This window comes from Chiloscyllium punctatum, chromosome 5 (genome assembly GCF_047496795.1).
Source record: "Chiloscyllium punctatum isolate Juve2018m chromosome 5, sChiPun1.3, whole genome shotgun sequence".
NCBI lineage: Eukaryota > Metazoa > Chordata > Chondrichthyes > Orectolobiformes > Hemiscylliidae > Chiloscyllium > Chiloscyllium punctatum.
Window position 1 is genome coordinate 7,679,503 of NC_092743.1, and position 25,964 is coordinate 7,705,466.

Consider the following 25,964-nt stretch of genomic DNA (forward strand, 5'->3'; position numbering starts at 1 on the left):
CAGGTTAAGGGAGATGTGTAAGGGAGGTTTTTCAAACAGGGAGGGAAAGAAGCCTGGAACGCACTGTCAGAAGAGGGAGTGGAAGAGGTACACTGGGGACATATAAGAGGCATTTGGATGGTGACATGAACAGAAAGGGTAGAGGGATATGGACTGAATAAGGGCAGCAGGTTTGTTTTTCAGTTTAAGTAGGGCATGAGGATCAGTACAGGATTGGAGGGCCTATTCCTGTTCTGTACTCCTGGTGCTAAATGAACATAAACTATTATAAAAGGCACAGTGCATGTGGTAAGTTGCTGGAGGCACACTGACAGAGCAGGGATTTCTGATTCACTTGGATATTTTTCTCAACAATCTGCTTTTGCTGCACACCTCTGGGGCAAACTGAATGCAGGCTTCCTAGCTCAGAGGTAAGGACATTACCACTGTGCCACAAGAGACACTTGGATCCAGCCAGTTGTGCTTCCCCTGAGCAAGGGCTGGGACCGATATCCATCATGGCGGGAGTGTAACTAGCGCTGGGTTCTGGCACAGGGACAAGGGTCAGAAGTATGGGTCATTGAGACAATACATGAATCAAACAGCAGATCACTTGGCTTGTACACAATTTAAACCTTGCTAAAAGACGACTAGTCAAACTAACGTTTCAGAACTAGGAGAAAAGTAATGTATTCAAAACAAGGAGTCACCATTTTACAGACCATGAGAAGAGGGTGCTGATTGGTCATGCTATCTTTGGCATGTGGATGCAGCAAGAACAGTCATAGAGTCATAGAGATGTACAGTACGGAAACAGACCCTTCGGTCCAACCCGTCCATGCCGACCAGATATCCCAACCCAATCTAGTCCCACCTGCCAGCACCCGGCCCATATCCCTCCAAACCCTTCCTATTCATTTACCCATCCAGATTCCTCTTAAATGTTGTGATTGTACCAGCCTCCACCATTTCCTCTGGCAGCTCATTCCATACACGTACCACCCTCTGCGTGAAAAACGTTGCCCCTTAGGTCTCTTTTATATCTTTCCCCCCTCACCCTAAACCTATGCCCTCTAGTTCTGGACTTCCCGATCCCAGGGAAAAGACTTTGCCTATTTATCCTATCCATGCCCCTCATAATTTTGTAAACCTCTATAAGGTCACCCCTCAGCCTCCGACGCTCCAGGGAAAACAGCCCCAGCCTGTTCAGCCTCTCCCTATAGCTCAGATCCTCCAACCTTGGTAACATCCTTGTAAATCTTTTCTGAACCCTATCAGGTTTCACAACACCTTTCCGACAGGAAGGAGACCAGAATTGCACGCAATATTCCAACGTCCTGTACAGCCACAACATGACCTCCCAACTCCTGTACTCAATACACTGAACAATAAAGGAAAGCATACCAAACGCCTTCTTTACTATCCTATCTACCTGTGACTCCATGTTCAAGGACTAGGAAAAAGTGAGGACTGTAAGTGCTGGAAATCAGAGTTGGGTGTGTGGTGCTGGAAAAGCACAGCAGGTCAGGAAGCATTCGAGGAGCAGGAGAATCTATGTTTCAGACATAAGCCCTTCATCAGGAAGTTAACTGTCAATCTTAATTATTGGACCATGCAGGAAGATTCTGATTGGTCAGGCTGTTACAATGGAGATATAGCAGGTCAGGCCATCTCCATGGCTCCCTTTTCTTTGGAAAATGCTTATTTTTGGCTCCATTAAGCAGGGTCCTGAGTATTTATCTTTGTAGCTCCTAGCATACCCAAGCATGCACCTATCTACCCAGCATTAGATGTTAGCCTACTGTTAGAAAGCATTTATTCAATAATCCAATGGACTGTCCTAAGAGTTACACCGGACAGCAATTTAAGATTATTACTTAGAGAGTTTTGAGAAGATTTGTAGCTCAGGTTGGGGTTCTGGACGTAGTCCTTGCTTGCTAAGCTGGAAGGTTCATTTCCAGATGTTTCATCACCCTACTAGCAGTGCTTCGCCTGGAGGCCTACTGAAGATGTAACCTAGTAGCGTGACAAAACATCTGGAAATGAACCTTCCAGCTCAGCGAGCAAATCCAAATCCACATTATTACTTTAGCTCACTGCATGAAACTTCCCAGCTTTCTAAAGTCATTTCCAAAATCCCTCCAAATCCCTGCTAAATATTTTCCAAACTTTGATCCAATCATCCTTGAACTGACACAATCACCACGCTAAACCCAAAAAAAAAGCTGCAGGTGCTGGAAATCAGAAACAATAAGAGGAGTTGCTCGAAAAACTCAGCAAATCTGGCAGCATCCGAGGAGAGAAGGCAAAGTTAACGTTCCAGGTCCAGTGACCCTTAGGGAGGGAATTCCAGGATTCTGACCCAGCGACACTGAAGGAATAGTGATATATTTTTCCAAGTCAGGATGGTGAGGGGCTCGGAAGGGAACTTGCAGGGGGTGGTGTTCCCATGTATCTGTTGCCTTTGTCCGTCTAGATGGAAGAGGTCACACGTTTGGCAGATAGTGTTGAAGGAGCCTTGGTGAGTCACTGCAGTGCATCTTGGAGGTAGCACACACTGTTGTGGTTGTGCGTTGCTAATGGAAAGAGGGAGTGTTGACAGCAGTGGATGAGGGGGGCTGATCAAAGCTCATGATGCAATAACGTCAAGTATTTGGTGGAGTGGGGGGGGCGGTGGTCAAGATTGTGTGATTGATGCTTTTAGGAGATGATAGCAATCAATGGGGTGAATAGAGAGACACGCTGTCTACCGGCAGGGAACATATCCTTGAATTCAGAGCCATGCCCACAGGAGAGAAATTAGGATAAATGTATTAATGTGAAACTCTCCCATAATGAATAATTCACTTGCCACTCACAGGACATATCCATCGCAGGCAAGGTCAGTGGGCATTAATCAGAAAACTGTGGCTCAACAAGGGTATAAACAAATCAGAACCAAGCTTGCAATCGGGGTCAGAGAATTAGGAATAGGCGTGAGGGTCTTATTAACCTTTATCCTGATCAACAGATTGCAGCAGATACATGGGAACACCACCCCCTGCAAGTTCCCCTCCAAGCCACTCACCATCCTGACTTGGAAATATATCACCATTCCTTCAGTGTCACTGGGTCAAAATCCTGGAATTCTTTCCCTCAGGATATGGGTGAGTGTTTCTAAAGAAGGGTCACTGGACCTGGAACGTAACTCTTGCTTTCTCTCCACAGATGCTGCCAGATTTGCTGAGTTTTTCCAGCAACTTGTCTTTTTTTTTCTGATTTCCAGCATCTGCAGTCTTTTTTGGGGTTTAGCGTTGTGATTATGTCAGTTCATAGAATCTCTACGGTGTGGAAACAGGCCCTTTGGCCCAACATGTTCACACCGACCCTCCGAAGAGTAACCCACTCAGACCCTTTTCCCTACAGTTAGCCCCTGACTAATGCACCCAAGCTACACATCCCTGAACACTGTGGACAATGTAGCATGGCCAGTTCACCTAACCTGCACATCTTTGGATTGTGGGAGGAAAGCCACGCAGACCCAGGGAGAATGTGCAAAATCCATGCCCGAGGCTGGAATAGAACCCGGGTCCCTGGCACTGATAGGCAGCAGTGCTAACCACTGAGCCACCATGTCATTCTAAGCGTACTGTGGTGGTCCAAGCACCATTATCTGATGGTAGACCGGCTAACCAATAGGTGGCAATCGCAAGATAATTTTTTAAAAACACACAAGTCATACAACTGGTTAACGACAGGCATCGCGTGGCTCAGAACATGAGTAGGCCGCGCTGTCGTGGCAACAGAAATCACTCCTCCTACATTCCTGGCTTGTCTTTTCACTGGGACCTCACTAGGGGCTCCTTACCATCAAACACCTTCATTCCCATCCACCACTCCACCCTTCCTCAAATCCCATCTCCTTTACTGGAAAGGTTGAATTTTTAACCAAAATGATCCCAATTGACAGGGTTGTTCACACACAATAAATAGCACGGTAGTAGAAGTTTACCTCAGTCAAGACTCCAACACAACGTGAACAAAGAGCCACACAGGGTGGAAAGGTGTCCAGAAGACAATTGTTCTCAACTCCACACCCACACACCACACCCCCTCACCACCGCTAATAGCCACCTGTCCATGACATCTTGTAGGAGGTATGGCAGATCAGATTGAAGGGGTTTGACAGGGTCAATGCTGAGAGGATGTTTCCCCTTGAGGGACAGTCTAGGAGCAGAGGGTACAGTCTCAGAATACAGGAGCACCAATTTCAGACTGAGATGAGGAGGAATTTCTTCTCTCTGAGGGTTGGGGGTCTTTGGAACTCCTTGCCCCAGAGAGCTGTGGGGGCAGAGTCCTTGTGTATATTTAAGGCTGAGATCGATAGATTCTTGATCAGTTGGGGAATCAGGGGAAAGGGCAGGAAGGTGGGTGTGAGGAATGTCGGATCAGCCATGTTGCTATTGAATGGAGGAGCAGGCTCAAGGGGCCGAATGGCCTACTCCTGTTCGTATTTCGTATCATTTAAATGTAGAAATGTGTTCAGAAATTGAAGTTGGGGGAAAACAAAAAAAGAATGTAGAATCTGTGTGTGGAACTGTTGCTCCTCAGTGTTGTGACGAGGTACCTGTTGGCCTGTGCGTTTGGTTCCACCTTTGGCTCTCACGGTTAACTTGACGACGGTTTGCCATTGTCTGGGGCTCTCCATTCCCCGTGCCGTAACCACAAACTTCACTTGTTTCCCAGAGAGATGCAGGTCTTCAGTTGCGAACACCACGCCATCACGTTGGACCTTGAAGTTCCGGTCGTTCGTTTCATACTGTACTGCCAAACCCCGGAAACAGTCATCAAAGCCAACTGTAAAAGAAAAGAACACTTTGTAATCTGCCGGGGCCTACTTATAGATCTTTACTGAGGAACCGCTCTCTCCACAGCCAGGCTGGCAGTGTTTCGGGGAACACTCGGGGTAGTGAGACTCTCTAGTCACAGCACAGTAATAAGCCCTTCATCCCACCAAGTCTGTGCTGGTGAACACCAATCCCATTTCCCAGCACTTGGCCCATAGCTTTGCATGCCTTGGTATCACAGGTGCACACTTATACAGTTCTTCAATGCTCTTGAGGGTTTCTGCCTCTCCCACCCTTACAGGCAGGGAGTTCCAGATTCCCTAGGAGAAAGCGAGGACTGCAGATGCTGGAGATTAGAGTCAAGATTAGAGTGAAAAAGCACAGCAGGTCAGGCAGCATCCGAGGAGCAGGAAAATTGACGTTTCGGGCAGAAGCCCTTCATCAGAAATCCAGGAGTTCCAGATTCCCCACCACCCTCTGGGGGAGAAAAATGTTTCCATGCATCCCCCTCAAACTCCTGCCTCTTTCCTTAAATCCAAACCCCTTGGTCATTGATCCCTCCTTCAAGGGGAAACCTTTCTTCCTTTCCACCCTGTCTATGCCCCTCAAAATTTTATCCATCTCAATCACATCCCTCTCAGTCCCCTCTGCTCCAAGGAAAACAGACCCAGTCTGTCCAATCTCTCTTTATCACTGAAACTGGGGTGGCACGGTGACTCAGTGGTTAGCACTGCTGCTTCATTGCCAGGGACCCAGGTTAGATTCCAGCCTTGGGTGACTCTGTGGAGTTTGCACATTCTCCCAGTGTCTGCGTGGGTTTCCTCCGGGTGCTCCGGTTTCCTCCCACAGTCCAAAGACGTGCAGGTTAGTTGAACTGGCCGTGCTAAATTGCTCGTAGTGTTAGGTGCAGTAGTCAGACAGAAATGGGTCTGGGTGGGTTACTTTTCAGAGGGTTGGCGTGTGCTTGTTGGGCCGAAGGGCCCGTTTCTACACTTTAGGGGATCTTTTAAAAAAAAACTCTCCATGCTTGTGCAACAACCTGGTAAATCTCCCTTTGTACCCTCTCCCAGTGCTATCACATCCCTCCTAGAATGTGAATCCCATGCCAACACACAATACTCTCACTGTAGCCTGACCGACATGTTAAACAGTTCCAGGATCTCCTCCCTGAATAGACATTGCAAAGAGCCAGTATAGACACAATGGATCAAATGGCCTTCGTACCTCCATAGTGTTGTAAGTACTATTAAAATCAACGAATACCTTATCACAACCACTTTTTTAAAAATTACAAGGGTAACTGCTTTGATTGACCAAATAACCAATTAATCATTTACTTGTATTAAGTTTCAGAGTTACCTCACTCCAGCAGCATTGCCTACCCTACATGCTGACAGTCTGGTGTTCCTATTACTGCATTCAGATTATTGGGAGGCCATTCAGTCCATCATACCTTTGCTTAGAGAGAGCCACCTGATGTTTGAAATTTACTCTTTCACAGAATCGTAGCATGCAGAAAAGGCCCTTCGGCCCATCGTGCTTGCACTGCCAAAGACACATTAAGCCTGCATTACCCCCATGCCCCCCCACTGGAACGTTACAGCACTAACTACTCACCTGAGTACTCTTTAAAGGTTTGAGGTTTCCTGCCTCAACTACCACCCGCCTCCCCAACCTACCGCCCACCCTGCAAACCACCCCCAGGCAGTGCTTTCTAGACCTCCACCATCCTCAGTGAAGTTTCTTTTCCTCAAATGCCCTTTAAAATACCTGCATTGCATCTTAAAATTGTACAACTTGCTACTGACCCCTTGACTAAGGGGAACAACTGCTTCTAATCTCCCCCCCCTCCCCCAAAATCCATGTCCCTTACACTCCTCTATCACCTTCTTTGCTCCAAACAGCCTGAGATTATCCAGCCTCTCTCCATCACTGAGATGCTCAATCCCAGGCACCATCCTGGGGTATCTCCCTCTACGCTCCCCTCCTCTGTACAATCTCAGCATTGCTGACGGCTGACATCCACCCCGAATTATCCTTTGAACTGAGTCGCTTGCTCGAACCTTTTCGGAAGGCAATTATGAGTCAACCCCAGTTGCTGTGGGTCTGGAGTCACATGTCGGTCAGACCGGGTAAGGACGACAGATTTCCTTCCCTAGGCAAAAATAAGGACTGCAGATGTTGGAAACCATTCCTCATGAAGGGCTTTTGACCAAAACTTTGATTTTCCTGCTCCTCAGATGCTGCCTGCACTGCTATGCTCTTCCAGCACCACTCTAATCTAGATTTCCTTCCCTGATGGACATTGAGGTGGGCTTTTACAACAATCCGTGATTGTTTCACGGTCACCAGCGCAGAGATTAAGTTTTCAATTCTACATTTTTGCCAATGAATTAAGATAGATTCCCTACAGTGTGGAAACAGGCCCTTCGGCCCAACAAGTCCACACCGACTCTCCGAAGAGCAGACCCATTCCCCTACATTTACCCATTCACCTAACACTACAGGCAATTTAGCATGGCCAATTCACCTAACCTGTACATCTGTGGGACGAAACCGGAGCACCCAGAAGAAACCCACGCAGACATGGGAAGAACGTGCAAACTCCACACAGACAGTTGCCCGAGGCGGGAATTGAACCCCGGTCCCTGGCGCTGAGAGGCAACAGTGCTAACCACTGAGCCGTCGTACCGCCCCTTCCACCAGATTTTGGGAGACATGAACCCAGAGCATTAACCTGACCACTGTCTGAGGTCATCCTGCTGAAGTTTATTGGGATTCGTTCAGTTAATCAGCCCCTCCTAGAGCCTCAAATTCATGTAAATGTAGTCTTCCATGTGTAAGAGAGGTCTTTAGTATGTTCAGATACAGCCAAATCCCAAAGTTTATTTGCTTCCTTGATATGCTACTGTCCAGAACCAAACCGCATTTGTATTCATAAAAAATATCTTTGAAATTCAAAAAAAACCAGTCTCTCTGACAAATTTCCTGTGCAAAGCTAGGAAATATTTACGGAGGGGAAGATTTGGTGTTAGTTAGTGCACTTATCCAGTGTGAGGTAACGTTTTTACACAGGAAGAGAATTTGAGGGTTGTGGGGAAAACGCAGGAGCAGAGTTGAGGATGGTCAGATCAGCTGTGATCTCAGTGAATAGTGGAACAGACTCAATGGGCTGAATGGCCTACTTCTGCTTCAGTGGGGGGTGGGGAAGAGATTGGAACTCTCTCCAGTTCTCCCCCCCCCACCCAAGCAACCACATGGACACCTGTGAAACAATATGTTGTATGGTCTCACTGGGGAAAATGATACTTTAAGGAGGAAATGTCTTAGGTTAATGCTCTGGGATACGTGCTCAAGTCTTAACAAGGGTGGCCGAAGGAATTGAAATTCAATTAATTGATAAAAGTCTGCAATTGGAAGTTTAGTTTTATGAATGGTGATCATGAGGTCATCACTGATTGCCATCTGGTTCACTCATGCCCTTTTAAGGGAGGGAAATCTTCCATCTTTACCCGGTCTGGCCTACATGCGACTCCATACATGCAGCAATATGGTTTATTCTTAGCTGCCCTGTGAAATGGCGCAGAAAGCCACTCAGCTCATGGACAATGAACAAAATACCCAACCCTATCAAAAAAAAACATTTTCAACCAACTTGTCGTCACTCATACTGTCGTCCACCAAAGGCTGGTCAAACGTTGAAAGGTTAGTCGGCGAGAACCAAAGCTTTGAGCCACTTATTCTACCAATGGTATAACCAGCCGCTGTGGCCTCAGCTATAAGATGTTGGCCATTCAGCCCATCAAGTCTGCTCTGCCATTCAATGAGATCATAGCTGACTGAAGGAGGTGACAAGATCCTCCATTGCAGAATTCTCATCTGAACCCCCCTCTTCTACCTCACTCTCCTTTTTAAAGGCATTTCTTAGATGCTACTTCTGTTGGAACTTTGCCTAAATATATCCTCACATCACCCGGTCCATACGGTTTATTTGTCCACGCCCCAGTGAAGAGCCTTGGAGACATAATGAAATAATGACAGCACCTGTGCTGCACTTACATTGGTGCTTACAGCCAATGAGGGGCTGAGAGTGCAGTCAATGCTTTAACGTGAAGAAGTTAATGATGTTATAGCCGTTACTAGGATACATCAATATCCTGGGCCAATAATGTTAGTCAACTCGCCAGTAGTTTAGTAAGCGTGGGTGCCATTGTCAAACACTCCTCCTTGTAAAAACGTGACAAATTCGCCTTTCGCCAAGCCATCGCAATGATTATCAGACACTGAACACAAACTTGCACAAGTATGTAATTGTGCAAACAGGGCAGCACGGTGGCTCAGTGGTTAGCACTGCTCCCTCGCAGCACCAGGGACCCGGGTTCGGTTCCAGCCTCGGGCGACTGCCTGCATGGAATTTGGATACCTCCCAGTCTCTGCGTGGGTTTTCTCCGGTTTCCTCCCACAGTCCAAAGATGTGCAGGCTAGAGAGGATTGGCTTTGGAAAATTGTCCTGTAGTACCCAGGGAGGTGCAGGCCAGGTGGGGTAGCCATGGGAAATGTGGGTTACAAACACAGGGTGTGATGACCTTAGGAGGATCAGTACAGACTCGATGGGCTGAATGGCCTCTTCCCAGACTATAGAGATGCTATGAATCCAGTCTGTCCAAACATGCAACCTTACAAACCAATAGCTGCTCTGTGCTGTGAGACCTTGACGACATCAAAGTGGATGTGATCCCAGTCAAAAGGCAATGATCCACTTCCACCAACATTGGTCAATCTCACGAGTGGGTGTCCGCAGCAGGAACCCTGGGCAGAAGTTACTCTCCCCCAGGCCACCCAGAGACCAATACCTGCCTCCCAAGAAACACGACACAGCTGAGGCTCAGTGCGTTCGAATCCCACTAGAGTACAAGGTCTGGGAATGTCTCCATTTGCTAATTCATTCCTGGTGATCTGTAATACTCAATCTTTTTATTATTTTATTTTTCCAATTTCTTCACCCTAAGCATCTGTACTTAAAAATTTTGTTATGGCGCTGCCGTCAGTGGCGAATTGTAAACTTTTCGCTGTCCTCCTATGACGATAAAACCAATTCCAATTCTAAGTTGCCAGCTCTCCCAGCAGGTTCGGGACCAAGATATCCCCTCGCCCACCCTCCCACAGCTGGATGCAGAATATTCCGTGGAGGAGCAGGAGCTCCGGTCAATAAACAGCTACCAACCAGCAACTTTAACCAGATGATTGGGTCGTTCACAGGTTGTGGGAAAGTGCCGTGATGTAAACTGACTGCTGCGTTTCCAGCTGTAAACAGCAGGAGGCCGGTTATAGAAAAGTCAAACACATCAGCCATGGGGGGTAATGTACTGGTGCAGACAAATTATTGGCAAACAGGGAGAGGATAAGAAGTGGGTTATTCTCACATTGGCAAGAATAGTGAGGCAGCACAAGGATCAGTACTTGGCTCACAGAATCATAGATTTTTGCAGCACAGATACAGATCCTTCCAGGCCCAACGTGTCCATACCGATAAAGTTTCCCAAACTAAACTAGTCCCACTTGACTGCATTTGCCCAATTTTTCTTTTCATTCATTGCCCATCCCCAATTGTTAAGGGTCAACTCCACTGCTGTAGGTCTGGAGTCTCATGTTGGTCAGACCAGGTAAGGATGGCGATTTCCTTCTCTAAAGGACATTAGTGACCCAGATAGGCTTTTCCCAGACAATCAGCTATAGATTCATAGTCATAGTCAGCCTCTTAGTACCAGATTTTTATTGGATTCAAATTCCACCATCTGCCTGTGGTGAGATTTGAACACACTCCTCAGAACATTCTCTGGATTAACGGTTGAGCAACAATACCACTAGGTCATCCCCTCCCCCCTCCAAACCTTTCCTATTCACGTACCTGCCCCAATGTCTTTTAAATGTTGCAATCCCAGGTGACTGTGCGGAGTTTGCACATTCTCCCCGTGTCTGCGTGGGTTTCCTCCGGGTGCTCCGGTTTCCTCCCACTTGCTCAGTGTTCAGAGGCGGGGTGCATTAGTCAGGGGAAATGTAGAAGTAATGGGGAAAGGGTTTGGGTGGAATACTTCTCAGAGGGTCAGGGTGGACTTGTTGGACTGAAGGGCCTGTTTCCACACTGCAGACAAACTGAACAGAGTTTGGATTACCTGGGACTATATGCACTGGAGTTTAGAAGAATGAGGGGGACCTTCAAACCCTCTAAAAACTTCTAACAGGGGAAACATAGGGAGGATGTTCAGATGATAAGAAATAGGAACAGGAGTAGGCCATTCAGCCCCTCGAGCCTGCTTCCCCCATTCAATAGGATCACGGCTGATCCAACATTCCTCACACCCACCTTCCTGCCCTTTCCCTTGATTCCCCGACTGATCAAGAATCTATCGATCTCAGCCTTAAATATGCACAAGGACTCTGCCCCCACCGCTCTCTGGGGCAAGGAGTTCCATACCCCGAGAGAGGAAATTCCTCCTCATCTCAGTCTGAAATTGGTGCCGCTTTATTCTGAGACTGTACCCTCTGCTCCTAGACTGTCCCTCAAGGGGAAACATCCTCTCAGCATTGACCCTGTCAAGGCCTTTAAGAATCTGACGTGTTTCAATGGGATCACCCTCATTCTTCTCGACTCCAAGAACTAGAGTCCCACTCTGCTCAACCTTCATTCATAAGACAATCCGTCCGTCATTCTCATGCCTGAGGAGGTCCCAAACCAGGGGTCACAGGGTAAGGATCTGGAATACGGACGGAGACGGGGAGAAACACCTTCACCAGGAGACTGGGGAGTCTGTGGAATTCTCTGCCACAGAAAACGATCCTATTGAATGGTGAGTCTAGGAACAGAGGATACAATCTCAGAGCAAGGGGCTGAATAACCTATTTCTGCTGCTACAGGGCAGGGGAAGATGTGAGAGGAACAACATGACACAGCACTGTGGTAAACCACTGATAGGAGGAGCTCACAATAAAAATGGCAGTGACACAAAGCAATTGGCAGGAGGTGCACTTTGACAGTGGGCAATGCTGGTTCAGTAACTCCAGGAGTATACACTGTCCAGCAAAGTGCAGCACATTAACTCTGCATGAATCCAGCACTACAAAGCATTCTTAAAATGTTCAGGTTGTAGATCAGAATTACCTCATGGCCATTATGAAAAAAAAAGAGCACCAGCTACCTTATTTATAACTTGACGTGACAGTGGGAGATGGCAGACAATCTGTAGCCCTATGTCTGCGGCAGACGGATCTTAATAAAGAGATTTAACTTTGAAGTTACGCAGCGTATCATCACGGCGATTACACGTCTCCATTATCCTCATAATTCACTGGTGCACAGTGCAGGTCTGACAGGCTATTAAATTCTGCTGGCCTGGGGTTTCTACTGGTGCTTGGTTTCATTAAATTGTAATCAGCTCAGCTTTTGATAATTAGACAAAAATTGGGAATCCGCAAGCAGTCTTGTTCTCTTTCGGCTCCTTTTGTTACCCTCTGCGCTATGGCACCCTCTGTGCAATTCTCAAAGCTAAAAAACAATAATTGGACTTTCAGAAGAATGAACAAGGACACCCAGGGAGAACATCCTGGTAGATGCGGTACAATGACACACAGCCAAAAAGCTGTGGGCAAAACAATAATCATCATGTGACTGTGTCAGTGTGACACAGTGTCTGTGTGTGTGTGTGTGTGTGCATGCGTGTGTATGTGCACGTTTGTGTGTGTGCGTGTGCATGCGTGCAGGGATACAGGGTAAGGTGGCAGGAAATTGGCACTTCGTGATAGAGCCAGCATGATGGGCCAAATAGCCTCCTTCCGTGCCATAACCATTCTGGGATTCTGTCATCGCTACCATATTTGCCCCACAGAGCCACCAATTACTCAGCAGCAGCAGCAGCTTTGGGGCAACCTGGTGGCAGTTTGTACCTAACCTTGCCGATGAGGGGGGGGGGGGGGGGGGGGGGGTGTTGGAGTGAAAGACTGGATTAAACACCGTCACCGGGCATATTGCATTATTTCTGCTGACTCATGCTCTCTCTCTCTCCCTCTCCCTGTAGCTGTAGCTGTGCGTAGGCACACAGCATGCGCCTATGCTGCTAACATCTGCCGCATGGGGATGGTTGGGTTAGGGAGAGAGGCGGTGAGTATAAACTCCAGCTTTCCTTCCACATCACTGACCCAGCATTACGTCGCTAAGCTTGACATTATTGCAAGCATGACACCAAAACACAGGCGCTTTCAAACACACCCCCCCACATCTTCCCTGCTATTCTCAAACTTATGAACGGACCCCTCGTACACTAAAGTTGACCTTTCTCTGCACCTTGTCTGTAGCTGTAACACTATATTCTGCATTCGGTTCTATTACCTTGATGTATTTATGTAAGGGATGATTTGTTCTGATAGCACACAAAATACTTTTCACTGTATCTCGGTACATGTGACAATAATAAATCAAACCAAATATTCCACCGCTTAATTGAGAGGGGTGGAAAACAAAAAGCAGCAGCTAAGGGAGCCATTCGGCCTGTTAAACTCATTCTATCACTCATACAATTAGGTCACGGCTCATCTACCCCTCTAACCCAGTCACCCTCTGCAAACAAATCACAGGAATAGGAGTAACTCTGCCATTCAATCTGACTGGCTGATCATCCAGCTTTCTCCCTAGGCTCTTTGATCCCTTTAGCATCAGGAACCCTTCCTATCGGCTTCTCAAACACATTCAAATGTTCTGGCTCCAACAGTTTTCTGTGGCAGAGAAATCACAGAGTTCAGTAGGCCCTGCCTGACGAAAATCTATCAATCACAGTTTTCAACCAACTGACACCCACACTCGCCTGCCCATAAACACACATACCCGCCCACACTCACTCGTACACACACACACACACACACACACACACACACACACACACACACACACACACACTCGACCCCCCGTATACATACCCACCCACTCACACTCACCCGCCCGTACACACACACACACACGCACACACGTACACTCACTCACCCGTACAGACACACACCTACCTGCCTGTACACGCACACGTACACTCGCTTGCCCGTACACACACACACACACCCGCCCATACATGCACAAGTATACTCACTTGCCCGTACAGAGACACACACCCGTCCATACACGCACACTCGCTCGCCCGTACACACACAACCCTGCCATACACACACACCCGCCCATACATGCACACGTACACTCGCTCGCCCATACAGACAAACACACACACACCCACACACTCGCTTGCCCGTACAGACACACACCCGCCCATACACACACACACACACACACACACACTTGCTCACCTGTACAGACACACACACACACCCATACATGCACATGTACACTCGCTCACCCAGACACACACAAACGCTCACCCGTACAGACACACACATACCCGCTTGCCCCTAAAGACACACACACACCCGCCCATACATGCACACGTACACTCATTTGCCCACACACACCCACCCATACACGTACATGTACACTCGCTCGCCCGTACAGACACACACATGTACACTATCTCGCCCGTCCAGACACACACACCCACCCATACACTCACACGCACACCCGCTCGCCCGTACAGAGACACACACAAACGTACACTCGCTCACCCGTACACACACTCGTACACTCGCTCGCCCAAACACACACAAACCCACCCATACACGCAGACATACACTCGCTCACCCGTACACACAAACATACCCAAACACGGACACGTACACTCACTCGCCCGTACAGACACACCCACCCATACATGCACACGTACACTCGCTCGCCCATACAGACACACACACACCCACACGTACACACACACACACACGTACACTCGCTTGCCCATGCAGAGAGACACACACCCGCCCATACACACACACATACACACACCCGCCCATACACACACGTACACTTGCTCGCCCGTACAGACACGTACACCAGCCCATACACGCGCACAGATACACACCCACCCATACATGCACATGTACACTCGCTCATTCGTATACAGACAGACCCACACACACAGTTATTTTTGAGGGCAAGAAAGAATTCTTAACTTTCATTCCCCACATTGTGTGAAGATGACTATTAGATGTGTTGAAAACCAGATGTTATAGGTTTGAGGTGAGGAGTAAGTGTTTTCAACAATATCTGAAGAGAAAAACACTCCTTCCAGAGGGTAGGAGGGATATGAAACATGCTGCCTGAGGGGATAGTGCAGGCAGATACTTTCACAACTTTTCAGCAGCATCTTAAAACACCGGGGATGTAGTAAGCCATGGACTAGGTGCAGGTAAATGGGACTAATGCAGCTTGGTGTTTGTGGTCAGCACAGACATGGTGGGCCGAAGGGCTTGTATCACTGCTGAATGACTCTAGAAGTAGACCATTCAACCCAGAATGATTGGGGTGGAGGGAGGGGTGGTGGAGAATCGCACAGAAACTTAATGCACCAGCCTCGATAGTCCTCTGTGGGAAAGAATTCCACAGATTCACTCCCCTGGATTTCCTCCGGTTTCCTCCCACAGCCCAAAGATGTGCAGGAGAGGGTGGACTGGCCATGGGAAATTGCTCTGTCATGTGATGTGCAGGCTAGGTGGATTAGTTGTGGAAAATGCAGGGTTACAGGGATAGGGTGGGGGGGTGGGAGTGTCTGGATGGACTCAATGGCCTGCTTTCACACTGTAGGGATTCTATGATATGAAACACCTCATCTCTGTCTTAAAAGGGTGACCCCATATTCTGAGATTATTCCTTCTGGCCCTAGTCTCTCCCACAAGAGGAAACAACCCTTCTCCTCATAAAACAGTCCCTTCCATACCCAGGAGGAGAAAGTGAGGACTGCAGATGCTGGAGATCAGAGCTGAAAATGTGTTGCTGGAAATGCGCAGCAGGTCAGGCAGCATCCAAGGAGCAGGAGAATCGACGTTTCGGGCATAAGCCCTTCTTCCTTGGATGCTGCCTGACCTGCTGCGCTTTTCCAGCCACACATTTTCACCTCCATACCCAGGATCAGCCATGTGAACCTTCTCTGGACCACAATGCCAGTGTAGCTTCTTATAGCCCAGTGGTGTTCACGGTACTGCAGCTCGGTCTTGTGCAGTTTTAACAAAACCTCCTTACTTTTATATTCCATTCCTGTTGAAATAAAAGCTAACATTCCATTTGCCTTCCCTTTTAACCGCTGAACGTTGACACTAGCTTGTGATTACGGACAGGGATTTTCAAATCCCTGGGTTCCGTAGCTTTCTGCAGACTTCCTCCTTTTAAATAATTTTCAGCTCTTCCACTCTTCCAGCCAAAGTGTATAGCTTTGTTCCTCATTTCTATCCTCCAATCTACCAAAGGCCTTCTATGAGGCCGTTTACCCCCATGGCCCTGGATTCCTTTCTCTCAGGTTCATGTTTATGACCAGTAATTTCTCTTTGTTCATTCAGAATATGTGGGCTGGCAACCCCACCCCCAACAATCCACATAGTCATCAATATTTGTAGATTCTCTTAATTCCAAGTTCCACCATCTGCTGTGGTGGGATTTGAACCCACGTTCCCAGAACGTTACCTGGGTTTCTAGATTAACAGTCGAGTGATAACACCCACTAGGCCATTGCCGTTGATGATTCCCCCAAGTGATTGACTCAAAGAAAAGGCCATTTAGCCCATTGTGCATCTGCTGGCTTTTGTTTTGAAGATGCTAACCAATTAGCTCCAACCCTCTGCTCTTCCCCCAATGCCCTACAACTTATTAAACTGCTGTTGTAATAATGATTTGGGTGGGGGAAGGTGAGACAGTGTGGGGGGAGTGAGAGACAGAGTGAGTGGGGGTAAGAGAGAGAGAGACATATACACAGACCGAGAGAGAGAGAGTGGTGAGAGAAAAAGCGAGGGGTGTATGAGTGAGAGTGAGAGAACGAGAGACAGTGTGGGTGGGAAAGAGTGTGCAGGATGAGAGACAGACAGAGATGGGGGAAAGGTGGGGAGGAGAGACGGAGAGACACGGTTGGGGGGGGGGGTGGGGGGGAGAGGGGAGGGAGGGAGAGAGAGGGGGGGGGAGGGAGAGAGAGAGAGAGAGAGAGAGAGAGAGAGAGAGAGAGAGAGAGAGAGAGAGAGAGAGAGAGAGAGAGAAAATGAATGCTTTGAGGCCAATCATCAGACTGAGGATTTCTCTAGCAATTTCTATGATTATATATATTCAGATTGGTCATTAAACAATATTGCTGCTTTAAACTTCTATAAATCCTGCAATTCTCTGTAAACATCCTATCAACTGTATGTTTCCACCCAATCATTGGCTTTCAGACAGTCAGAATAGATAGCACTATTTCTTGTAGATTTAAATAACTATCCCATTAGAAGACCGTTAGGTCTCAACAATTCCTTCCACTATTGATGTGTTTCAACTCCACTCTCCTCCCATTAAGATACAGCCTCCACACAAATGGCACCATTAACAGCTGTTACCTGTGAGAACGAACAGTGGAAATTCCTTCATTACTAACTATTCACACTCTCTTTGTTGGGATGTGGGACACATCTTATAGGCTTGACATCATCAAACACACCTCCTGTGAAGATCACTTCAAAAGGAGCCATTTGCAATTGAATGGCACATTCAGATGATAAGGAAGTGAGAGAGAAATTTAAAACAAAAAGGAACTCCATCCATTTACTCCGTCTAACGAAAAGGTTTAAGAGCAGCAGTGCGGGGAGGGGTAGTCATCAGCCAATGTGGGAACATGGTTGATCTTCTGCCTCTTACTCCCTCCGTCCTTCAATCTTGCCCTGGAATATACTCGTAATGAAGGCATTCACCAGATCAGAGGTTTCCAAAGTCTCCCCAACCTTCAACAGTGAAGGATCTCTCCATTTTGAGAATTGGCTCCTTATCCTGAGACATTGTATCTCCCACCCCCCCGCCCGCCCCCACCCCAGGGGTGGAGGTGGTTACTGCAGATGCTGGGTGTGGGCTTTTGAAGGGCTTCTGCTCGAAACGTTGATTTTCCTGCTCCTCGGATGCTGCCTGACCAGCTGTGCTTTGCCAGAATCACTGTAATCTTGGCCCCACCCCCACTCAACCTAGTTTCCCTAGGCTCTATTCCTGATGAAGGGCTTTAGCCTGAAACGTCAATTTTCCTGCTCCTCGGATGTTGCCTGACCTGCTGGGCTTTTCCAGCAGCACTCTAATCTGGAATCTGGTTTCTAGCGTCTGCAGCCCTTGTTTTTACCTAGTTTCCCCAGTAACCTCTGGATCCACTCTGGCCAATACCTGCAAAAACATCCCACTTGTTAACGAGAACATAGGCCTGATTGACTCAGCAACACAGCGTAGAACAATGCTCTTATCCCAGTGACTAAAATAGTCAACCTTTACAGTAGCGCCCTGAGTGAGAAGGGTCTTTCCCTTAATCCCAGCCCCTGTTCTTTAGAGACAAGAACAGACATTATTGGAAAAGCTCCATCAGGCCTGGCACCATCTGTGGAGAGAAATCAGAGTTAACGTTTCGGATCGAGTGACCCTTCCTCAGAACTGGAAATGTGTTGGGATTGTTCCTGAAATATGGACAGTAAACTGTACAGCCCCCTGTGTGTCACCCCACTGAAGACCTTGACAACTGGGGAAAAGCTTCATATCTTCTTTACCATCCTCCAATTCTTTGCAATAAAGGCCAACATGCCATTGGCCCTTCTAATCAGTTATGAATGGAAGTCACTCTTTTCTTGACTATCCCTGTAACCCCATGTTTCCCATGGCTCATCCACCCTAAGCTGCAACTCTTTGGACTGCAGAAGGAAACCGGAGCACCCGGAGGAAACCCACATAGATACAGGGAGAATATGCAAACTCCACATAGACAGACTGTCGCCCGAGGCTGGAATCGAACCCCTGTCCCTGGCGCTGTGAGACAGCAGTGCTAACCACTGAGCCATCATGTTTTTGGCCTCAACCACTTCCTGTGGCAGAGAATTCCACAGGCTCCCCACTCTCTGGGTGAAGCCATTTCTCCTCATCTCACTCTGAAATGGCCCACCCCATATCCTTAGACTATGAGCCTCTGATTCTGGACTCCCGGGTCATCGGGAACACCCTTCCTGTGTTAACCCTGCCTGGACCTGTTAGAATTTTATAAGTGTTCCCTCACTCCAGTGAATATCGTCCGAGCTGATCCATTCCCTCTCCATATATCGGTCCTGCCATCCCAGGAATCAATCTGGTATCCAATGTTCCTAGGTTTGAATCCTCAAAGCCAAATATGTGACTGGATTGAAAAGGATAGGGCGTGGGGGAACAAAATAACAAAAACCACTATGAAAATCATGCCATCATGCTATGAGGTTTTGACTAACAAGTATTCAACAATCAATGGACAGCAGCATCTGATAAGCTTGGTTTACAACCACAAGTTCATACACATCAGACCACATCGAGTCCTCTCTTGTTCTGAAAGGACTGACCGCACTTGTTGGCGCTTGTCTTGCTGGGACAGATTGAGCAGCTTAAGCCTGCACTCTGGAGTTGAGAAGAACAAGAGGAGATCTAACTGAGGTGCGTGAGATGTAGAGAGGGTGTTTTCTCACGTGGGGGCAGTCTAGAACGAGAGGTCATAGCTTTATGACGTGGGGACAGATTGAAAGCAGAGGTGAGGAGGGATTACTTCTCTCAAAGTATGGGGACACAACTTTAAAGTGAGGGGAGATAGGTATAAGACAGATGTCAGAGGTAGTTTCTTTACTCAGAGAGTAGTAAGGGTATGGAATGCTTTGCCTGCAACGGTAGTAGCTTCGCTAATTTTAAGTGAATTAAAGTTGTCATTGGACAGGCATACGGATGTACATGGAATAGTGTAGGTGGGATGGGCTTCAGATTGGTATGTCAGGGCAGCGCAACATCGAAGGCCGAAGGGCCTGTACTGCGCTGTAAGGTTCTATGAATCGACGGGATTTACTCCCTGCTGGATGCTGGGACGCAAAGCAAATTTGAGGAGTTGGATGAAGATTAGTAATGGGTTGAAGGGTTATGGACAGAGGAAGGAAAACAGAGTTGAAGTTGTGAGGAAATCAACCAGGATCATATTCAAAGGCAGAGCATAGAATCTATAGAATTACTAGAGTGTGGAAGCAGACCATTTAGCCCATCAAGTCTTTACTGACCCTCCGAACAGCATCTCAGCCAGTTCCACCCTCCAACCCCACATTTCCAGTGGTTTAACCCACCGAGACTGCACATCCCTGCACACTATGGGGTAATTTCCCACGGCTAATCCATCCTAACCCGCACACCTTAAAAGTGTGGGAGGAAACCAGAGCACCTGGAGGAAACCCACGCAGACACGGGGAAAATAGAAGATAAAACAGTACAGCCCAGTACAGGCCCTTTGGCCCTCGATGCTGTGCTGACCTTTGATCTGACTCTAAGATCAAACTAACCTACATACCCTTCATTGTACCTGCTCTCCTTAGAGTAGAGAGGTTAAGGGAAAAGTTTGAGTACCTTCATTAAATCATAAAGGAACTATGAGAAGATTAAATAGAGAAACTGTTGGGTTATGTTTCATGGTCATTTTCCTCTAAGGCAAACTCCACGCAAACAGTCGCCCAAGGGTGGAATCGAACCTGGGACTCTGGGGCAGTGAGGCAGTAGTGCTAACCACTGAGCTGCAGTGTTGAACAGGTTCGAGGGGTTGAATGGCCTACCCTTGCTCCATATGTTTCTCTGCACAGTTCCGTTGGAACAGTATAGCTTCCCATGCCATGTTTCACACGGTTATTAAATCAGATACAAGCTCTGGTCAAAAACACCCAGGATACAACTGTACAGTGCAGGAGGCCATTCAGCCCAGATTGGCTGTGATAGCCCTTTAAAAGCACTTGCTGATGAGTTCTGCTCTCCTAATTCTCCCTGCAGCCCTGCGATTTGAATTTTTATCAAATGAAACATTTGCCTCTGATAGCAGAGTTCCTTTTTGAAAGGTTCTCTTGTCAGGAATGCAAACATGATGGGAAGGTTCCAATTAAGAGAGGAAAAGGGAGTGACGTTCAGTAGCTGAACAAGAGATGAAAACTGGCTCAACAATGACAACTGAACAGTTGCAGCTGCAACCCGAGAGGGGTTTTTTTTTCTGGCAATAAACATCTTTGCAGAATCAAAGCTTCACTTCAATAATGAAAATCCAGGGGGAGGAGGAATCAGCAGAGTGTCAGATCAACACCAGCTTCTCAAACTACAACCAGATTAAAGAAATACTGAAGGAAACACTACCGTGACAACTCGGGTATGCCGTGGGCCTTGAGGATGGCTAATTGCCCAATATCCCAGCGACATTTCTCAAATAGAATTCAACACCGAGGCAAACAAAGGCTGACTGACACAAGTCACCAAAAGCTCAAGATTACTACCACCAACCTCACCCTCCAGAGGTCTGCCTGACACGTAGGGCAGAATTAGGCCATTCAGCCCATTGAGTCAGCTCCACCATTCCATCAGAATCATGGCTGATCTGAAAACCCTCAACTCCCACTTTCCTACTTTCATGAAATCACAAGGGGCATGGATAGGATAAACAGACAAGGTCTTTTACCTGGGGTGGGGGAGTCCAGAACTAGAGGGCATAAATTTAGGGTGAGAGGGGAAAAGATATAAAAGAGACCTTTGGGGCAACTTTTTCACACAGAGGGTGGTGTGTGTATGGAATGAGCTGCCAGAGGAAGTGGTGGAGGTTGGTACAATTACAACATTTAAAAGGCATCTGGATGGGTATATGGATAAGGGATTAGAGGGATATGGGCCAAGTGCTGGCAAATGGGACTAGATTAATTTAGGATATCTGGTCGGCATGGACGGTTTGGACCAAAGGGTCTGTTTCCATGCTGTACATCTCTATGATTGTCCTCCTAAGACAGTCCATCCATATTGAGTGATCTTTCTTTTTATTTCCTCCTATGTATCTCTTCTTGGATAAGGAGCCCCAAAACTATTTCACAGTTTTCCAGCTAGGATCTAACTGGGGTCTTGTGGTTTTAGCAAAACCTTACTCCTTGTGTACTGCATTCCCTTTGAGCTTGAACATAGGGGAGCACGCTGATGACAGCACACCAGGAAAGCACAGTGTGTTTTGGGGACAGAGCAGGATGGAGGTTACAGAGAGATCAAATAGAGCTGCATTTTGGGCAAGACAGGTCATGATGAAAGACAAATTGGAATGCTCCTTTATTGGGGGGGGGGGGGGGGGGGGGGGGGGGGGGGAGAAAGAGAGAGAGCGAGTGAGGTAGGGGATGGAGAGAGAGACAGAGGGAGGGGGGAGCATGAGCGAGTAGGGGAAGGAGGGTGAGGGAGGGAGGGAGGGATAGCAAGGGAAAGGGGCTGCAATTGTCCTTATACATAAATGACTAAAAGCCAGTATACAATGCGTGACCAGAAAAGCTAATGGAATGCTAGGCTTTACCTCATAAAAGGGACAGAACACAAAAAGCACAGGAAAAGCTTTTGAATTCAGGACACTACCTCAGTGCAGGATTGCAGTGAAGTGCAGCACAGGTTGAGAAACCAAGGGCAAGGCGACTTATATTTTTTTTACATTCAGCCCATTGAGACTGTTCTGTCACTCCATGCAATCCCGGTTGATCTGTCGATCCTCAACCCCACTTTCCTGCCTTCCCTCCGCCACAACCTGAAATAAACCTAACCACCCAGCCTCAACAGCACTCCGTGCTAAAGATTCCCACAGATTCACCGTCACGCCTTCAGAACGTTACTAAGCCGATGAACAAACATGTGTTTTGAAGGCAAAGTGGAGGAAAGGTGGCCACACAGCAAGATCCCATGGCCAGATGTGAGAGTAACAGCCATGTTGTTTGATCAGGATACCAAGGAGAAGGTCCTCAACCTTCCCTCAGTGGAGGGATTGGATCCTCCCGGCCCACTGGAGCACACAATGGAGTGCTATTATAATGCCTTCTCAGAGGCAGCAGCTTCGTAACTCTATATTAATCTCCTAAGATCATAATATTTAATGGTGGATGCTGAAAATGATTTTACTGTCGGTATTTAAACCTCTTCCTGACCACACTCAGAGGAGAAAAAAAAATCCTCTTGAGGTTATCCCACAGGGTTACTGAGGAATAGAACAAAATATCCTTTATTGACATTTGTACTCCAGTATAGCAGCACAGTGAAAAGGTTTTACAATGGCAGCCTTTTAATGGCTGAAAATGTGTTGCTGGAAAAGCGCAGGTCAGGCAGCATCCAAGGAACAGGAGAATCCATGTTTCGGGCATGAGCCCTTCTTCAGGAATGAGGAGAGTGTGCCAAGCAGGCTAAGATAAAAGGTAGGGAGGAGGGACTTGGGGGAGGGCCGTTGGAAATAGGTGGCAGGAGGTTAAGGTGAGGGTGATAGGCCGGAGTGGGGGTGGGGGCGGAGAGGTCAGAAAGAAGATTGCAGGTTAGGAAGGCGGTGCCGAGTCCGAGGGTTGGGACTGAGACAAGGTGGGGGGGAGGGGAAATGAGGAAACTGGAGACATCTGAGTTCATCCCTTGTGGTTTGAGGGTTCCTAGGCGGAAGATGAGGCGCTCTTCCTCCAACCGTTGTGTTGCTATGGTCTGGCGATGGAGGAGTTCCAAGGACCTCATTTCTCCAGTTTCCTCATTTCCCCTCCCTCCACCTTGTCTCAGTCAAATCCCTTGAACTCAGCATCGCCTTCCTAACCTGCAATCTTCTTCCTGACCTCTCCGCCCCGACCCCCACTCCGGCCTATCACCCTCACCTTGACCTCCTTCCACCTATCGCATTTCCAACACCCCTCCTCCCTACCTTTTATCTTAGCCTGCTGGACACACTTTCCTCATTCCTGAAGAAGGGCTCATGTCCGAAACGTCGATTCTCCTGCCCCTTGGATGCTGCCTGACCTGCTGCGTTTTTCCAGCAACACATTTTCAGCTCTGATCTCCAGCATCCGCAGTCCTCACTTTCTCCTCAAAGCCTTTTAATGGCACCATCTTAGGTACAAATCTTACAGAGTAAAAAAGAAATAGTGTTGCTGTACCAAAGAGAATTAAAAGGAAAACAGCTGCGTTATTTTACAGTATCTGAGAATGAGTTGTAAATGAGGTAGTTACAACTTGGTGAAAAGGATTTACACTACAGTCCGATAAGTTCTAAACAGCAGAAGCTCAGCACATGGTGCTAGGCCCAAGTCCGACAACTGCTCCAGTGACATCACCAATCAAACCTCTGTCTCCCCATTTCTTCACAACCGACCGGTGCCGGAACTGACCAATGACATTTCCTTCAACAGTAGCACCTTCCAAATCCACGACCACTACCATCTAGAACAAGGGCAGCAGGTACATGGGAACACCACCCCCTGCATGTTCCCCTCCAGGCTGCTCATCATCCTGACTTGGAAATATATCACTGTTCCTTCAGTATCACTGGGTCAAAACCCTGGAATTCCCTCCCTCAGGGCATTGTGGGGGTCTGCCTACAGCACATTGACTGCAGTGGGTCAAGAAGGCAGCTCACCCCCACCTTCTCAAGGATGTGTGTAACTTACTTCTTTCATCAGAAATGAATGTTAGCAGCCAGATCAACATTTATAGCCCATCCCTAACTGTCCCCAAACTACACAGCATTAGAGTCTTAGAGGTGTACAGCAGAATCACCCCTCAAGGGGCAACTAGGGACGGGCAGTAAATGCTGGGCCCAGCCAGCGACACTCAGGTCCCGCCAAAATGAATTATTTTGGGGATTAGAAACTCCATCCTTCCTTTTGACAAAACAAAACCAAATCTGTAAGCTGCTTGCTAACTCGCTCGTTAGGACACAGTTGAGGAGTTCCTTCTCTTTCACACGTGCTCTGGCGATGTGTTTCTGGTATAAAGTCCATGGAAGCTGTGGCTGTGTAAGCTACGGTCATTCTGTTGACACTTCTGTTGAAACAGACCTGGGCCAGCTGAAGGCTGCACCTCGTCAGAGGATTGGAGTTTGGAATGCTCACCAGAGCGAGAACTCGGCAAGAATTCAGGCCTCCATCGCCCGCCTGCTGGAGTCACCACGCTATAATTCTCTTGACCTTTTGTTCCTATTCTCAAGCGCCACATTCCACATCCACGTCAGATCCCCTGCTCGCAACAGATGAGAAGGACTGCAGTTGCATAGTTACCGAATTAGTAATCTGAAGCTTGCCTCCAATGATGTTTTACCTGACGCGACAGTACCCATGTTAGCTCCAGTACCATCATCAGCTTGACACGATTGTACAGTCCGACTGACATTTATCACAAACTAACTCTTATGTACAAATATTAGACAAGCAAAAGCCACAAGTGCTGGAGAAACTCCGCAAAATCTGGCAGTCCCTGTGGAGAGAGAAACAGAGTCAATGTTTCGGGTCCAGTGACCCTGCTTCAGAAGGAATATTACATTCCTCAGACACACAAGCGTCTGGGCTAATGTTAAGCACTGGATTACAAAAAAGGGCGTGACTACAGTAGGATTTCATAAAATCATGGAGGGGCATGGATAGGGTGAATAGCCAAGGTCTTTTTCCAAGGTTAGGGGAGTCCAGAACTAGAGGGCATGAGTTTAGGGTGAGAGGGGAAAGATTTAAAAGAGACCGAAGGGGCAACTTTTTCCACACAGAGGGTGGTGTGTGTATGAAATGAGCTGCCAGAGGAAGCTGTGGAGGCTGGTACAATTACAATATTTAAAAGGCATCTGGATGGGTATATGAATTGGAAGGGTTTGGAGGGATATGGGTCAAGTGCTGGCAAGATTAGGTTAGGATATCTGGTCAGCATGGATGAATTGAACTGAAAGGTCTGTTTCCATGCTCTACATCTCAATGGCTCTCATGATTAAGGTGGAATATGAGATCTTTATACTTTCCTGACAGATGCAAAGATACAGTGTTGAAAAAATGAGCTTGGCTGGAAACAGAACACAATGGCCTGGACTAATGATCTGGAGTTTAAACCCTGGATAAAACTCCATTAATTAAATAAAACCTGGAAATAAGAAGCTTATCTCAGCAGTGAAGACCTTCAGACTCCCAGACTGTTCCTTAAATTTCGATTTGGTTCACTAATACGCTGATAGCGAAGGATGATCTGCTACCCTTGCCCAGTTT

At 47.5% G+C, this 25,964-nt stretch overlaps 1 protein-coding gene across 1 annotated transcript in view; it reads right to left on the bottom strand.

The window, feature by feature from the left end:
- The window catches only part of LOC140476719 (cadherin-2-like), a 181,833-nt gene that overhangs the window by 75,246 nt on the left and 80,623 nt on the right, over nucleotides 1-25,964 (bottom strand). Inside the window, exon 3 of the mRNA XM_072569539.1 lies at nucleotides 4,586-4,815. Within this exon, the coding sequence (XP_072425640.1) occupies nucleotides 4,586-4,815 (230 nt within the window). The remainder of the gene's footprint in view (nucleotides 1-4,585; nucleotides 4,816-25,964) is intronic.